Genomic DNA, 17,888 nt, shown 5'->3' with positions numbered 1-17,888 from the left:
TTGAGTGAAATTAGTCAGTCACAAAAAGAGAAATACTGCATAGGACCACTACTGTAAAAGACTAAGAAAAAGAACCCATACTAAAGGGGCATGGGGGGGGATTCTTTGCTGATTGTTGGGATGTTGGGGGTGGGGTGAGGGGAGGGATGGAAAGGTAGAGTACAGGGCAAAGAATAGACACAGGCTAGTTTGAGTGCTGGGGAGGGGGGCAATACACAAAAATGGAGAGGGGAATGAAAGAACACAGCAGAGGGGAGAACAAGTAGACAGGCACGCATGGGCTAAGTGGGACAGAGGTAAATATTAATGTATATAAACAACAGGGCTCTGGGGAACACAGATTGATACATGGTTGAAATAAGGAAAAGGGGGAAAATAATGTTAAGATGCTTGGCTGTCTACTGAATCTTGGTATTCCTTGCATTACCTTATAAAATAGACACTGGAAGGGGAGAGAAAGCAAAAGTCAGAAATATCACCATAGAAAGCCTGTAAGTCCATCTTCTGCCTATAACTGATTGGAATACCTAAAATGGGGATACAATGTGCCCAGTGAAGGAGGCTACCTGTGGAGCCTCTGCATTACATAAGACTATAGGTGGAATTCTGAACAGCATCCAGAATCTTCAGAGGTGGGAAATTTCCCATATGCCGTGGACTTTCTGAAGAATAAATCTATGTTGGAAGAAGTACAACTAGAATGCTCATTAGAAACTAGTATGGCGAGACTTTGTCTCTCATATTTCAGTCACATTATCAGGAAGGACAAGTCCCTAAAGTAGTACATCATGATTGGAAAAGTAGAGGGTCAGAGATAAGAGGAAGACCTACAACAAGATGGATCGGAACAGTGGCAGCAGCATTGGGCCCAGGCGTGACCAGCAGAGTTCAGTTCTGTTGTGCATAGGACTGTTCTGGATCAGAACTGACTCAATGGCACCTAACAACAATAGCAGTTAAATTTAGTAAATTAATGTGAGGTAAATTACATATTAGGTAAAACAAATGTGAAAAATGAGCATTTAGAATTCACAAATCATATATAGAAAAACAGCTGACTGGATATAGTTTTCTGAAAAATACACAAAAATCAAACTGTACACAAGAAAATCATTGGCTAATTTAACTACATTCAAGGTAAAAATAATTTTTATCATTAAAATGTTATGTTGTTGTTGTTAAGTGCTGTCTGGCCAATTCTGACTCATATCGATCAGAGCTCAACTAGAAGAAGAATGAAGAGGAAAAAAAGAGTAATCTAATACAATTGGATGAACTTGACCTACACCCATGGATGCAGTAACTCAAACGAGGGAACAAATCTTTGCAGCAGGGATCATTCCCATCCCCTCCATACACAGAGTATACAGGGATGGGCAACTTGGACATTGGCTATCCAAAATGGGTGGGCTACAAAGGCAAGAAGTGACTGGCTTACAAGCTTTCTAGAGGGAACCTAGATCCAGAGGGCGTGGAGCAAGGTAGAATCTCCACTGAGTATTATCCAATCTGTCTAGGCGGGACTGATTGAAGTAAATGTGGATAGGTCTCTTGTGATACAATAGTGAATAATTGTTACCAGAACTGATTGTGAGGGTTGTAAATGCAAAAGTAGACGTTTCGTGGCAAGGAGGGGAGTGATTTACTTTGCAGGCTAGGAGCAGAGGTACCTGGAACCATGAAGGGAGAAGAGCAGAGAGCGGAACCCTACCCAGAGAGGCAGAGATCCCAGAGATGGAGGCAGAGATGATGATGTGGAAAATGGAGCAGCTGGGGACTCAGGACCCAGGGAGGGAGAGGGACTGTGTGTTGATGACCGGGGGCGGAGGGGTAGCAGGCTTATAGGATGTACCTTTCATTGATTGGTGATGCGTGGAGGGGATTGTAACCATGGCAATGAAATAATCTACGATAGGATGAATGTAAAACAGATTATTTTCTCCTATGTAAACTGTCACATAATTTACATTAAAACTTAAAAAAAAAGTGTTTTTTTTTTTTAAGGTTGATTTCCTAGCCATTGATTTCCTAGCTCCCTTTGTAAAGGCATACTACATGCTATTACACTTCAATTTATGGTGCTTTGAAGATCGTGTGTTGTCTACAAATCAAAGGTCTGTGGCAACCTTGCCTTGAACAAGCCTATTGGCACCATTTCTCCAACAGCATTGCTTACTTCATGTGTCTGTCACATTCTGGTAATTCTCACAAGATTCCAAATATTTTTATCATGCTATAACAACAACAACAATATTGCATACTTGGAGTCCTGGTGTGGTATTGTGTGGTGCTGTAGGATAAGCACTGGACCACAAGCTCAGTCTGTATTGCACGATTTGAAGCCCTATACAGGGTCTCTGAGTCAAAACCAACTCGATGGCACTTAACAACAACAACAGTTGCATACTTAATAGATAATACAGTGAAAACATAATTTTTATATGTACTTGGAACTCCGCTCCACCCCCCCACCCCACCCCAAATCTGTGTAACACACTTTATTGCAATATTCACTTTGCTGCTGTAGCCTGGAATGGAATCTGCGGTATCTTCCAGGTTTGCCTGTATAAGTGCCAGAGGAGGAGGTACCCCTTTCCCTAACCGGTCCAACAGCACCTCTGGGCTGATTCCTCCTGCCTCTGCAGTAGCCCTGCTTATTAGTCACCCTCTTCCCCCTGAGCCCATCTATCAGATCATTCCTTTTCCTCATACCACTAACATCTTAACCATCACTTGTCTGTCCGTTTGTCATACTGTGGTGGCTTGCACGTTGATGTGATTCTGGAAGCTATGCCACTGTTATTTTAAATACCCATGGTAGACAGGTTTCAGCTGAAACTTCCAGACTAGGACAGACTAGCAAGAAGGCAAGACAGACTACTTCCAAATATTTTGTCACTCAAAATTTATGAATAGCAGTGGAACACTGTCAGAATACTGAATATTGAAACATGATGAAGAGCACCAGAATACTGTCAGATATCGTGCCAGAAGACGAGCCCTTTAGGTTGGAAGGCACACAATAAACGACTGCCTCCTCAAATTAGAGTTGACCATGATGACACGAATGGAGCAAAGCTTTCATTTACTGATGGAACAACATCCAAAATGAGGAGAAACAGCTGTTAATGTCCATTAAAATACTAAATGTGGAATGCATGAAGTATGAATCCAGGAAAATTAGAAGTTGTCAAAATTGAAATGGAATGTATAAACATCAATATCCTAGGCATTAGTGAGCTGAGAGGGACTAGTATTGAACATTCTGAATCTGACAATCACATGATTTACTATGCTGGGAATGACAAATTGAAGAGGAATGGCATCGCATTCATCATAAAAAAGAACATTTGAAGATCTGTCTTTTAGTACAATGCTATCTGTGATAGGATGATATCCATATGCCTACAACAAAAACCAGTTAACACACTATTGTTCAAATTTACACACCAACCACTAAAGTCAGTGATGATAAAATTGAAGAATTGTACCAACCTCTTCGGTCTGAAATTGATAAAACATGCAATCAAGATGTGTTGATAATTACTGGTGATTAGAATGCAAAATTGGAAACAAAGTGGAAGGATCAATAGTTGTAAAATATGACCTTAGTGATAGAAATGATTCTGGAGATTGCATGATAGAATTTTGCAAGACCAATCCTTCATTGCATGTATCTTTTGTAAACAACATAAAAGATGACTACACACATGGACCTCACCAGATGGAATACACAGAAATTAAATTGACTGAATCTGTGGAAAGAGACGGTAGAAAAGCTCCATATCATCACCCCAAACAAGGCCAGGGGCAGACTGTGGAACAGATCATCAGTTGCTCATATGCAAGTTCAGGCTGAAGCTGAAGAAAATTAAAACAACTGTACAAGAGTCAAAGCATGACTTTGAATATATCCCATTTGAATTTAGAGATCTTCTGAAGAACATATTTGATGCATTAGACACTAAAGACTGAAGACCAGAAAAGTTATGGGATGACATCAAGGACATCATACAGGAAGAAAGCAAAAGGTCATTAAGGATAAAAGAAAGAAGGAAAAGACGAAAATAGTTATCAGAAGAGAACCTGAAACTTGCTCTCCAGCATAGAGACGCTAAAGCAAATGGAAGAAATGAGGAGGTAAAAGAGCTCAACAGAAAATTTCAAAGGGCAACTTGAGAAAACACAGTCAAATATCATAATGAAATGTGCAAAGACCTGAAGTTAGAAAACCAAAAGTGAAGAACACACTCAGCATTTTTCAAGCTGAAAGAACTGAAGAAAAAAATCAATCTTGCAATATTGAAAGATTCTCTGGGCAAAATACAGAAAGCATCAAAAGAAGATGGTACAGTGACAAGAGTCACTGTACCAAAAGAAATGGTCAGTCTCCAACCATTTCCAGAAGTAGCATATATTAATGATTGAGAGCCAATGGTACTGAAAGAAGGTATCCAAGATACCCACTGAAGGCACTGGCAAAGAACAAGGCTTCAGAAATTGATGGACTATAAGTAGAAATCCTTCAACAAACTGATGCAGCACTGGAGGTACTCACTCATCTATGCCAAGAAATTTGGAAGATAGTTACCTGGCCAACTGATTGAAAGAGATTTGTATTTGTGCCCATTCCAAAGAGAGGTGACCTAATGGAGTGCAGAAATCCTTGGGCAATATCATTAATATCACATGCAAGTAAAATTTTGCTAAAGATAATTTAAAAATGACTGCAACAATACATCTACAGGGAACTGCCGGAGGTCCAAGCCAGACTCAGACAAGGACATAGAACATATTGCTGATGTCAGATAGATCTTGGCTGAAAGCAGAGAATACCAGAAAGATGTTTACCTGTGCTTTGTTGACGATTCAAAAGCTTTCTATTGTGTTGATCATGATAAACTATAGACAACATTGTGGAAAATGAATATTCCCTAACACTTAATTATGTTCATGAGGAATTTATACATAGACAAAGAGGTAGTCATTCCAACAGAACAAGCGGACACTGAATGGTTTGAGATTAGGAGAGGTGTGAGCTAGGACTGTATTCTTTCAACATACTTATTTAATCTGTATGCTGAACAAATAATCCAAGAAGCTGGATTATATGGAGAAGATGTGGTATTAGGCTTGGAGAATACTCATTAACAACCTGTGATATGAAGATGATAAAACCTTGCTCACTGAAAGCTAAGAGGACTTCAAATACTTACTAATGAAGATAAAAAACTACAGCCTTCAGTATGGGTTGCACCTCAATGTAAAGAAGACAAAAGTCCTCATCATAAGACTAATAAATAACATCATGATAAATGGAGAAAAGAGTGAAGTTGTCAAAGACTTCACTTTGCTCAGTTCAACCATCAACATTCACGGAAACAGCAGTCAAGAAATCAACAATGTATTGCATTAGGCACATCTGCTGCTCTTTAAAGTATTCAAAGAGCAAAGATGTCAGTTGTGGACTAAGGAGTGCCTGACCCAAGCCATAATATTTTCAATGGACTCATATGAATGCAAAAATTGGACAATGAATAAGGTAGACTGTAGAAGAATTGATGTATTTGAGCTTTGGTGTTGGAGAAGAATATTAAAAGTTCCATGGACTGCCAAAAGAACAAACCAATTTGTGTTGGAAGAAGTATGGCCATAGTGCTCCTTAGAAACCGGGATGGCCAGACTTCATCTCTCATATTTCAGACATATTATCAGGAGGGAGTATTCCCTAGAGAAGGACACCATGCTTGGTAAAGTGGAGGGTCAGTGAAAAAGGAAAACCCCCATTGAGATGGATTTGTACAGTGGCAGCAGCAGTGGGCTCAAGCATAGCAATGATTGTAAGGTTGGCGCAGGACTGGGCAATGTTTCGTTCTGTTGTGCATAAGGTTGTGAAGAGTTGGTAACAAGTTGGAACCGACTCAACGGCACCTAACAGCAACAACAATATATCTATATCATTCCCTCCCATTGCCTCTGTAACCTTCTCCATATTAACTCTGTGCTCAGCACACAACTACCTACCTACTTATCAAAATCTTATAGCTACCACATTGTTAATAAGCCCAAGGGGCACGTTTACCTCTTACAACTTCTCTGAAACCTTCCTATCTGGATTACTTCTTCCTCCTGAGTCTGTCTTCCTTTTGGTCTTCCCCTTCCTCTTTTTCCCTCACCATGTCTTTCATGAATGATTCTTCTTTTACTGTCTTTTAGATCCATGGTTCTCAATGAGAGTGGGGTGGTTTTGCCCCCAGAGGACATTTGGCTACATCTGGAGATATTTTTGGTTGTCACTACGGGATGAGGGCGGTGTTTCTAGTGGCATTTACTGGGTAGAGGGCAAGGATACTGGTAAACATCCCACACCACAAAGAATTATCTGGCCAAGTGTCAGCAGAACCTCTGGTCTAGATGTTGCTTTTCCACTAATTTCTGCTCTAAGCTCTCCTCCACTCTCTTTACTGTTCACTCTAGGTCATCTAATATGCACATTGGAATCTTAATAGAAATAACTGTACAGATTAAGATAGTTCCTAGGTTTCCCTGAGATCACCTTAAACATGCACTGATGGCATTTCTCATCCAACACTTTGCCTTCCAAGCCAGACTTACCCGGACATTGGACCGCTCTGGAGGTACCTCGGACACCATGTTGTGGTTGGATATGTCAGTACTGGTGGTAGCCGGGCGTTTCCCACCTTTATTGGACATGTCCAAGGTCGATCTGATTTCAAGTTGACCAAAAAGAGAAGAAAGAGATTAGTTAAAGCCACAAAATAATGGAAACTGCACATTCCTTTTCCCTACTCTGACAACCACTGTTTTTTTTTCATCAGCACAAAATTAGATCCCCTAAATTATATCACAAAGAGCTCTGGTGGTACAGAGGGTTAAGCCTGGACTGCTAACACCTAAGGTTAATGGTTCGCACCCATCAGCCACCCCAAGGGGAATAGATGAGGCAGACTTCTTCCATAAACATACATAACCTCAGAAACCCTAAGGAGCAGTTCTACTCTGTCCTTTAGGGGTGCAATGGGCAGGAACTGACTCAATGTCAGGGAGTTGTTTTTTTGGGTTTGAAGTGATATCAAGAGGTCATCTCAGATGCCCTCTCAAGTCAGCCAAGATTATATGTCAAGGATACTGGACATTCTCCTCTCTTTTAAAAAATACTTATTAAAAACTTCTTTGTTTTTACTTTAAAATTTGGTTTTTAAAATCTAGATCCTGGGAATCCAGAACTCCCTTGCCTTTTAATTTAAAAGACACAATGGCCCAGTGGACTATGGAAACCATTTAATTATCTCTTGCTATTTCCCGCTCCTCCCATGAGCCAGCATTCATAGTGAGAAGAGTTAGCATTTTGCTCTCATGAACATATCACATCCCCTCACGGCTTCCCTCAACCTGGGGCCTGTCTTTCACTCCTTCAGCTCAACCAATGGGCTCCACCACTCTGAGTACTGCTGGAACTTGGGAAAAGTAGATGAGGGAGTCAAGCCATATGGGTCCCAGAACTTCCAGGCCTCAAAACTGAGTGATTCTAAATGCCTTCCACTCCCTTCCACCCCTTTGCAGAATAACACGGTAATGGTGGTGAAAAGAGAGAAAGGCCAGATAGTGAGCTAGGGGGCCAACTTACATTTTCAAGTCAAATTTTTTGTTTTCCTCTGGGACCTGGCCGGTCACTGGGTGTAGAAATGTGTTCCGTCTTTCATTGTGGCTGTAGGGACAAAAGCGAGAGAAGAGTTGGGGTAAAGATGGAGAAGCCAAGAAGATAAGTCAAAGGGTGCACAGATCCTGGGCAGTGCCAGGTAGAGGATGAGCACATAAGAAGCCTGTCTCTCTGTTCTCCAGGTAGGATCAGTGGGAGGCAAGATGGCAGGCTCTACTATATAGAAGTGGTTGTGGTCTTCATAGGCAGTAGGGAGAAAAAAGGGAACCAGGTCACTTTTTCTACCCATACTAACTACTTACTAGAGACCTCCACTCTCACCCCTGGACCTTCCACGCCAGGCTGGAAATAAGCCACATTTGACCCTCTGAATGGTCAGTCTGAGTGTGTGGAGAAGAGGGGCTGGGAGGCGGGGGTTCCTACGGACAATGAAGCACCAACAAGCTCTCACACGTGGCCGGTTCTCTCCCTTGGACAACTGCTGTCCGTGTTACATGCGAAAAGTGCTCACTCATTATCTGCTGAAAGAACTCTCTTGTGACCTTGAACTCATTTCTCTCCTGCTTTATACCCTAATCTCTTTCTTTAAATGACATGGGAGATTCAGAAACATCTTTCTTGAGCTTGGGCTGGGACCCTCCTGATCTCTAAGTCCAGGGTCTTTCTGTCTGAGGGTTACTTGATGTAGTGGAGACCTCAGAAGCTGTCAGGCATCCAGGTTAATGCTGGCTCAACAGTCAGATCTAATTAAGGGCTGTGGAGGCCCAGGGGTGGGGTGGGATGGGGTGCCGTAAGGACAGCCTGCCAGGAAGCAGGAGGGAGCATTAACCAGGCGCTGGATCTCGGCAGAGGCAGATGGAAGCAGAATTACCCAGGCTCCTTCAAGAGGGCCTGCTGAGACTTTCTGGTTGACTGAATGTCAAGCTAGCACCCCAGTGAGCTCTTGAGGAGATAGGAGAGGGAGAGAGGAAGGGCAACAGAGAGAGGGCTGGCACCATGGGGCTAAGTCACAAATGGTGGCATCTAAGATGGCAAGAAAGTTTAGTGGCGATTCAAGCACCCATTCAGTGGTGTGGGGGTGGTGTGAAGCCAGATGGATTAAGGAGCTTCTCACCCATCCTCTCAAAAGATCCTGAGAGAACCCAGGTACGTCCTCTCCACATCTTGATACTATTGGTGTACCCTAAGAAGCAGGCATCATGACAGAGCCTGCTGAGGCTGCTCCAGGGCTCGAGGTCCCTAATGTTGGGCCCACTCGAGCAAAGGGCCAATGCTTCACTTAAAAAGCGGCAGGTCAAGTAGTACCTGATGGAAAGTTATCTTTATTGGGTCCTTTAAGCTCCTAGAAAGACGTAAAACACCATTTGGAAACCCTTTTCAGGAGCCCAAGACACAACCCAGCCCTTGTCAAAGGCTGTTTTCTTCAGCTTCTCTGCCAATCATGTTCAGATCTACTCCAAAGACAGTAGGCGGTGGCTACAGTCTACGTAGACATGTGTGTTTGGTAGCCAGGACCCTCACCAGGCCTGGGTTCTAACTCATGAACACTGATAAACTGCTTTCCACTTCCCAAATTTTATTTCCCTCTCCTCCCATGTCCAAGGATACTGCCCTCATTTCAACCACAGGGGACCTCTGTGTAGGAAGGATGCTATTTCCAGTTACCCTTGTCCCTGGGTCTGCCACAACTTCAGGTGGTACTTCAGGTGCCAAGGTCTCTGGTTTGCCAATGGCACAGGGCACCTGCTTCCCATTGACCCTCTAGTCCCTGCTGGGACCTGCCCTACAGACTCACACACAGACTCGCACATACACTTCACTGTTAACCATCACAAGTCTTCCAGGGAGAGGCAAATTCCTCCCTGCCCCAGACTCCACCCAGCAACCACTACAAATGACGTCCTCTCTCCATCCCAGCACTACCAATTTCAAAACAGCTTCCCTCCACAAGCACTGCAATGCAGCAAGCATTGACCTAACTCCTCATCCTTCTCCAGGTCATCTATAGCCGACCCTTCACTCTGAGGCCCCAGGATTCAAGCAAGATAGCTGCCAATTCAGCCTGCTCTGACTTGACATGGCTTACAGTCTGGTGAAGAAATCCCTACCTGACGCGTCGATCAGCCCGAAACTTCAGCATCTTTTTGGCAGCTCTGTCCCCAGTTCGGCAGCCTCAGAGGACTCACCAGCCACCCTGCTCCTACCATCCCTCTGAAAAGTAAGTCCTCGGTCCCAGCCGGAGTGCTATGGTGGGGAGCCAGGGCCAGCAGCAGCAGACTCCACGGGCCCCCCTCCTGCTGGCTCCAGGTGGGGGTTCTCTCTGGGTGATGGCAGGGGTTCCCAGGTGCTCTAGTGTGCCAGCGGCTTCCTAGCATTCAGCCAGAATGCTGTCGGCCAGAGTGCTAGAGGCAGAATAAGCAAGGAGAGGACGCTCTCCTCCCAGTTCAGGTCCCCAAGGAGAAAATGCTGAAATGGAGAGACAAGCAAACACAGAGCAGGTGTACAACTTCCAGGTAGTCCGTCCTCACCAAGCTAAGGACACAGAGAGGCTGGGTGGGCGGAGGAGTCTGGGGCTGTGTTCCCATCTGCAAAGCAGAAACTCATGCCAGCCCAGCCTATAGGAATGACAGTTCTCCTGACCTGGCCAACCCCCTGTGCAGAACAGGAGCCCTTGGGCAGAGGATCAACTTGCTTCTCAGAGACCCTACGGATCCTGTAGGCACAGGATTAAATGAAGCTCCAGATTCTTTTGCTAGGACTGCTGCTGCCACGACCTGGCCACTGCTGAGAAGTTGAGATTGATGGAGTAGCCCTGTCTTCCTCTGTGGGGACAGGGTCATAATGAATGAAGCCTCTCAGCAACCATCGCCCAGACACGTTTTCTTTCAGAGACAGCTCCGGGTTGCCTGGTCTCCGCTTAGGAGTGGTCCCACTAATGAGCGGCAATGCCTCCAACTCAGACTGTCAGATGTCACGGAGCCCAAGTTGGTGACAAGGACCTGGCTGCCTTACTCAGGAGAAATGGAATAAAAGCGCCTTCTCAAAGCTTATGAGGAAGAGGGCTGCAAATGGGCCTGAGAAGGGTGGTCACCGAGTGTTTGTTTATGGAAAATTTCCCAGATGTAAGATGATAAACTCCAGCTGACTGTGAAGTCTCTCAGGAGCAAGGGAGTTTATATCAGTGTTAATTTGCTTGAATTCTCCAGAGGCTGAAGATGGTCAAATCTCCCACTTTGCTAGTGTCCTCCAGGTCTGAAGATTCTTCTAGAGGTTATCTCTTCCATCCTCCTGCCTCCAGGCAAGCTTGCTTTCCAATCAGTCCTCCTTAGGTGCCTTGTTGTTTGTAAAAGGTTCTAGCGAAGGAGGCTCCAGACCTAGACTGTTACCCTAGACTGCCACTATGTTCTTTTTGATTGTGAATTTCATTCCCTGGAACTTTCACTATTATTCCAGTTTATCTTCAGAGAGAGTACTTTCAGATCAATGTGGTTCTTTTTATTAGTACCCAGGCATTCTGTTGACATCATAGTTAGTTGTTATGGCAATTTTGTGACATTGCAACAGACACAGAAAGGGAGGAGCTAATCTAATTTTTTGGATTGAGGACAGAACTTGGTCAGGGAGCAATGCAGTCAGTGAATGGAAAAGCAAATGGATAACATCATTATTTAACCCCTGATGAGAAAGGCTGGTTGCATATAACCAGTCAACAGCTCCTGAAATTCCAAAGGTCAACATAGTCAATCATTCAGTAGCATGTTTTGCAAATGATTTATCCTGGTGATAGGTGTGTTCTTCCAGAACCCTTCTTCTCCCTGTCCCTAATCCATAGCGACTTAGAGTCCTGCTTTAGTTATGGAGAAGGTGATGCAATGGTTAAGTAGTGACTGCTAACTAAAAGCTGCGGGTTTGAATCCACCCAGTGGCTCTGGGGGAGAACCATCTGGCTATGGGCTCCTATAAAGATTACAGCCTAAAAAACTCTTTGGTGCAGTTCTACTTTCTCACATGGGGTTGCTATGAATCAAAATTAACTTGATGGCACCTAACACCATGATTTGGAGAGCGAGGCCCTATCTTAATGCCTGCCAGTGCATAGTTGTTGTTATTGTTAAGTACCTTAGAGTCAGTTCTGGTGGGTTTGAACTGCCGACCTTGTAGTTAGCAGTCCAATGCTTATGCTACAGTGCCATGCCAGGACTCCAGTAGAAGCTCAGTAAATGTTTATTGAATGAATGAGTGAGTGAAGGAAGGAGGGAATAAAAGTAACTTCCTATGCTCTGATTTGTAGCCACTTGTATTTGAAGTTGGACATTCTAGTACCAAGGGCCTTCCCTTTCTTTGCTGGCTCTTAAAATTAATTACTTCCTCTCAGAGAGAAGCTCTGTTGCTGCTCCCTCACCCCCTGACTCAGCTTCCCTGCCTGGCTTCCCTCTGAATATACAGCTTGGCTCTGATCCATCTTCATTAAGAATGAAGAAAATGGAGCTCATTGGCACAGGAGAAGGAAAGGGAAAATGAGTTTTCTTCCTCTAGAAGGAAAAAAATGCCCCCCACCCCCACCCCATTCTCTTCAAGCTGAGCTCAGGGGTCTCCCATAGCCTGTGCTTAAGCTGCATGTTAAATTACTTCTTCCTAGCCCAGTGTAGACAGCGCCTCTGGGTTTCCCCAGCTTGTGGAGAGAGGACTGCAATCCTCAGGGTTCAGTCAGCAGGCGATATGCTGATCTGGAGCTCTTTGCCTTTGTCACAAAACCATAGAATGGCGAGCTTTTGTTTTATATCAGACAACAGGAAGAACTTACCAGGTGAGGAGCACTGAAGAGGGAAACAAGGATAGTAAGAGCCTATCAGCTTTCTCTCTTCTCCTCCCTTTTAGGACATCTATCAACAGACTTCCATTCCACTCTTAGTAGCTCGGGTCCAAGTGGGTCTCCCAGATTCCACTCAGAAGAAAGGGAGTCTTCTCAAGCAGTAAAGGAGATGTGTGGTGGAGCCAGGAACATTCTTAATCCTCCTGGGTTGTCCAGAAGGTGGTCTTCTTGTCTACTGCACCTGTGAAGGGTCCTCCATGGCAGTACCATCCATGGAAACAGAACTTGGCCAGTCCAAACTTTAGCATGAATTAGCAGTGTGGCTTTTCTTCCTTGGCCCTTTGTTTTCTCATGTGCAAATGTTGTTGTTGGCTGCCATCAAGTCAATTTCAATCACAATGCCCTTATATGATAGACTAGGATTGCCTCATAGGGTTTTCTTGGCTGTAACCCTTATGGGAGCAGATGGCCAGGTCTTCCTCCAACAGAGCCTCTAGGCAGGTTTGAACCACTAGTCTTTTGTTGAGCTTAACCACTGTACCACCAGGGATCCCTAAGGGCAAATGAGGTACCTTCAAATTCTAGGATAATAGCTTTTAAAGTTTTAAATGAAATGGGCTATGCCTAAGAGATCATGACTCTGGTCATTCTGATTAAAGTGTTAGGTGTGGCTCTGTAGGATCAGCACTAGACTGCTAACCCGGGGTCAGCAGTTCAAACCCACCAGCTGCTCCTCAGAAACACTATGCCAGGTCCCTATGAACCAACTCAATGACACTTCTCAACAATAAAGCTTGACAAGTTTACATACAAAACAAAACAACTGCACAGCCCCAGGTTTGAGCAAGCTGTGCACAGGGGTGGGGTGGAATGGGGTGGGGTAGGGATGATTCAGGGGGCACTCTAGAAGTGCCCAGTTAGTTGACAAAGAAAAGGGCAGATTCTCTCTACCCTCCAGACATCTGTCACTCCATCTACTTGGGGCCTTTCTGCAATTCAAGAGGCACTCTCAGGTCCCAAGTCCTAGTAACAGCCTAGATGTAGAGATGACAACTGTGTACCGATTCTACCTCCAAAAATCTTCCTGGGGAATTAGCATCCATCTGGAGTGATACCTGGATAGTACACAATATACCTCATGTGCAGCCCCCACCCACCTGTCAACAGAGGCTTATGTGTTGCTATGATGCTGAACAGGTTTCAGCGGAGTTTCTAGACTAAGACAGACAAGGAAGAAAGGCCTGGCATTTTACTTCCAAAAAATCAGCCAATGAAAACCCTATGGCTTACAATGGAGCACTGTAGGGATGGTGCAGGACTGGGTAGCATTTCGTCCCCTTATACGTTGAGTCACCATGAGTCACGCACCAACTCACAGCAGCTAACAGGACAACAACATGGTCAAATGCAGCACACCAACCGGGGTCTTTGCAGGCATGCACATGCATACACACATGTGCTCCCCCCTTCCCTCCCCCCCCCCCCCCCCACAGGTTTAGAGCTCTGAGGTTCCATGGTGATTAATATTAAACAATCAGAGAAATGCATTCAACTCCTTCTACCCTCTGGGCCTCTCTTGGTTATCTGCCCTATACCAAGCTGCTTCATTTCCATAGCTCCTTGGAATCTGCTGACAGAGAATTAGCTTGCCAGGCGGTTCCCCCGATCCTGAGAATGCATTGGCCCTGAAGGCCCAGCTTTATTTGGTGAACCTATGGCCCACCCCTCCTACTTCCTCTTTCTCTCAGCTAGCAGATTGGAAGCTGAGGTTTTCTACTGCCCACAGAGGAGGGAAGTGGGGAGAGGTTGGACTCTTGCTATCCAGTAACTCCTCTGGATCTCATCTCAAAGGAACCTTATCTGCTCCAGCATTCTGACCCAATTAAAGCCCAAATCAGTTCACATTTCCAACACTCCTCATGCGCCTGGCTTCTGCAGCTCCCCTGGCCATTCCTAGTTGAAGATATACTTCCTTATCCTCACCAAAAGCATTTTTTGGGCCCATGCCTGCTGCTGACATTCAAAGAAGAGGCCCCCGCAGCAACCCTAGGTATTTGCAAGCAGGAATGAGGTGCCAGGAAGGTGGCTTTCCGAACATGTCTTTTCATTTCCATGTGCTACCTACACATCTTTTCAGTCACCGCATATGCATATGAAAATTGGATAATGAAAAAGGAACACAGAAGAATTTATGCATTCTAACTGGATTATATCATAACTGAATTATATGAAGAAGAATGTGGCATCAGGATTGGGGGAAGACTCATTAACAACCTGAGATATGCAGATGATACAACCTTGCTTGCTGAAAACAAAGAGGACTTAAAATACTGATCAAGATCAAAGATCACAGTTATCAGTATAGGCTGTACCTCAACGTAAAGAAACCAAAAATCTTTACCATTGAACCAATAAATAACATCATGGTAAATTGAGAAAAGATTGAAGTTGTCAAAGACTTCATTTTGCTTGGGTCCACTATCAACACTCATGGAAGCAGCAGTCAAGAAATCAAACGATGTATTGTATTAGGCAGATCTTTTGCACAAGACCCCTTTACAATGTTCAAGAGCAAAGATGTCAGTTTGAGGACTAAAATACACCTGACCCAAGCCATAATATTTTCAATTGCCTCATATGCATGTGAAAGTTGGACAATGGATAAGGAAAACCATTAAAGAATTGATGCATTTGAGTTATGGTGTCAGAAGAATATTAAAGGTACCATGGACTGCCAGAAAAACAAACAAATCTGTTTTGGAAGAAGCGCAACCAGAATGTTCCTTAGAAGCCAAGATGGCCAAACTTTGTCTCTCATACTTCAAACATATTATCAGGAGGGACCAGTTCCTGGAGAAGGACATCATGTTTGGTAAAGGGGAGGGACAGCAGAAAAGAAGGAATCTCCCAAAGAGATGGCTTGTCACAGTGGCAGCAACAATGGGCTCAAGCAGAGAGACAATTGTGAGGATGGCACAGGACCAGGCAGTGTTTCGTTCTATTACTCATAGGGTCACTATGGGTAGAAACAGACTAGACAGCACCTAATAACAATAACAACTTTGGTGTTGAAGAATATTGAATTTATTGTGAACTGTCAGAAGAATGAACACATAAGTCTTAGAAGACATACAAACAAGAATGCTCCTTAGAATTGAAATGGTGACACGTTGACATTCTTGCTTTGGACATGCCATTGCTGCTGTTGATAGGTACTGGGCCGTTAAATTGGTTACAACTCATAGTGCTCCCATGAACAACAGAACAGAACATTGCCAGTCCTACGCCATACTCACAATCTTTGTTATACTTGAGACCATTGTCACAGCCACTGTGTCAATTCATCTAGGCGAAGATCTTCCTCTTTTTTGCTGATCCTCTATTTTACCAAACATGGTGCCTTTCTCCAGATATTGGTCCCTCCTGATAGAAGGTCCAGAGTACGCCATTCTCACTTCTAAGGAGCACACAGGCTGTACTTTTTCCAAGACAGATTTGTTCATTCTTCTGGCAGTCAATGGTATATTTAATATTCATCACCAACATCATCATCATTCAAAGTCATTACTTCTTTTCGTACTTCCTTATTCAATGTCCAGCTTTTGCATGCCCATGAGGTGACTGAAAATATCATGGCTTGGACCAAGCAAACTTAAGTCTTCAAATTGACACCATCTTTTGCAGCAGATTTGTCCAATGCAAAAGGGCATCCCTCATGGTTGGTAAAGTAGAGAGGGTCAGTGAAAATGAGGGCACCCTCAGTGACTTGGATTGGCACACAACCACAGCAAGGACTGTAACAGAGCAATGATCAAGAGGGTGGAGCAGGACCAGACTGCATTTCCTTCTATTAGATATGGAGTTCACCATGAGTCAGAGCCAACTCGAGGGCATTAACAACCTACAAATCAAACTTCCGCTTCTGTAGCACTGGCCCTAGAGCAGTACCGGCCTAGCAATAAGTGGCTCTCACCCAGCCTGTATTTGTGTCCCCTCTGCTTCCTTTCTTTCTGCCTGTGTCTCACCCCTCTTCCTATGTCACCGTTATTTCCAGAGTGACAAGAATAGCACTCTAAAGTAAGCTTTGTTGTTGCTAAGTGCTGTCCAGTTAGTTCCAACTTATAGCAACCCTGTATAGAGTTTCCAAGGAGTGGCTGGTGGGTTTGAATCACTGACCTTGTGGTTAGTAGTCTAATGCTTACCCTATGCACCAGGACTCCAAAGTAAGCTTGGGCCATCCTAAAATGCTCAGCTCCAGGGCTGAGTATCTAGATCAGACCGATGCTTCTTCCTTTTTCCTGCGCAAGTCTGCCGACCCTCACTCCCTAACCCCAGTTTGGCAAGTCAAACTACATACTCCTTACTTGCTGTAGCCAGCAATGGAACACTGGGAGAATTTCATCCTGAACTCAGCCCTACTTCAGAGAGCAGAACAGGCTCAGTGGTCACGAGATAGAAATGACAAATCCAAGAGCCAGATCTAGCGTTTCCCCCAATATCGGCTGCAGCTGCCTTTCCCAATCTCTCCCATGCTGGGTTCAAATTTCCCTCTTATCCCTTTGTTAGGAAAGCCTCTGGTAGCTCAAACATTAAGTGCTTAGCTGTGAACCAAAAGGGTAGCAGTTTGAACCCACCCAGTGGCTCTGTGGGAGACAGGCCTGGTGATCTGCTCTCATAAAGATTAAAACCAAAAATAAAACCCGCTGCCCTCAAGTCAATTCCAATTCAGAATGACCCTAGAGGACCCAGAAGAACTGCCTCATAGGACTTCCTAGTCTGTAGTCTTTACAGAAGCAGACTGATAACATCTTTCTCCCCTAGAGTGACTATTGGGTTTGAACCACCAACCTTTCAGTTATCAGCCAAGCGCGTAACCACTGCTCCACCAGAGCTCGCTCCAAAAAGATTACAGTCTAGAAAACTCTCTGGGGGCAGTTCTACTCTATCACATGGGGTTGCTATGGGTCAGAACCCATCTCAACAGCACACAGCAACAAGGTGGCAGGGAGAGAAGGAAGGCATGTATATGAGAGACAGAAAGGGCAGAGAGCAAGAGAGAGAGCCAGAGAGAAAGCGTCCCTCACCAGTGGAACTTCAGGAGGAATTCATCGTGATCTGATGATAAGCACAGGACAGTGAATCACAAGGGTGGCCGTTAGAGTAACACCCTGGGAGAAAGATGAGGCTTTCTGCTACAGCAAAGATTTACAGCTTTGGAAACTATACAGAGTGACTGGATGGCACTTAACAACAAAACCCTAACTTGGTTAGCTTATCTTATTTGACTTTTTAAGAGTCTATTGTCCTGGTGTGGTGCTGTGGGTTAATGCGCCAGACTGTAAAGCCTTTGAACTGCAAGGTCGGTGGTTCAAGCTCACCAGATGCTCCTTGGAA

At 44.4% G+C, this 17,888-nt stretch overlaps 1 protein-coding gene across 1 annotated transcript in view; it reads right to left on the bottom strand.

The window, feature by feature from the left end:
- Window positions 1-17,888, bottom strand: part of PLEKHA6 (pleckstrin homology domain containing, family A member 6) — a 183,377-nt gene that overhangs the window by 58,020 nt on the left and 107,469 nt on the right. The window contains exons 2-3 of the mRNA XM_006834101.1: window positions 7,649-7,729; window positions 6,616-6,727 (exon numbers count right to left, since the gene is read on the bottom strand). Coding sequence (XP_006834164.1) covers window positions 6,616-6,714 — 99 coding nt within the window. The 5' untranslated portion in view covers window positions 6,715-6,727; window positions 7,649-7,729. The remainder of the gene's footprint in view (window positions 1-6,615; window positions 6,728-7,648; window positions 7,730-17,888) is intronic.

The sequence above is a fragment of the Chrysochloris asiatica genome, unplaced genomic scaffold (genome assembly GCF_000296735.1).
Source record: "Chrysochloris asiatica unplaced genomic scaffold, ChrAsi1.0 scaffold00009, whole genome shotgun sequence".
In the NCBI taxonomy this organism is placed as follows: Eukaryota; Metazoa; Chordata; class Mammalia; order Afrosoricida; family Chrysochloridae; genus Chrysochloris; species Chrysochloris asiatica.
The sequence above is the reverse complement of the archived record's forward strand: the minus strand, read 5'-3'. Positions and strand labels throughout refer to the sequence as shown.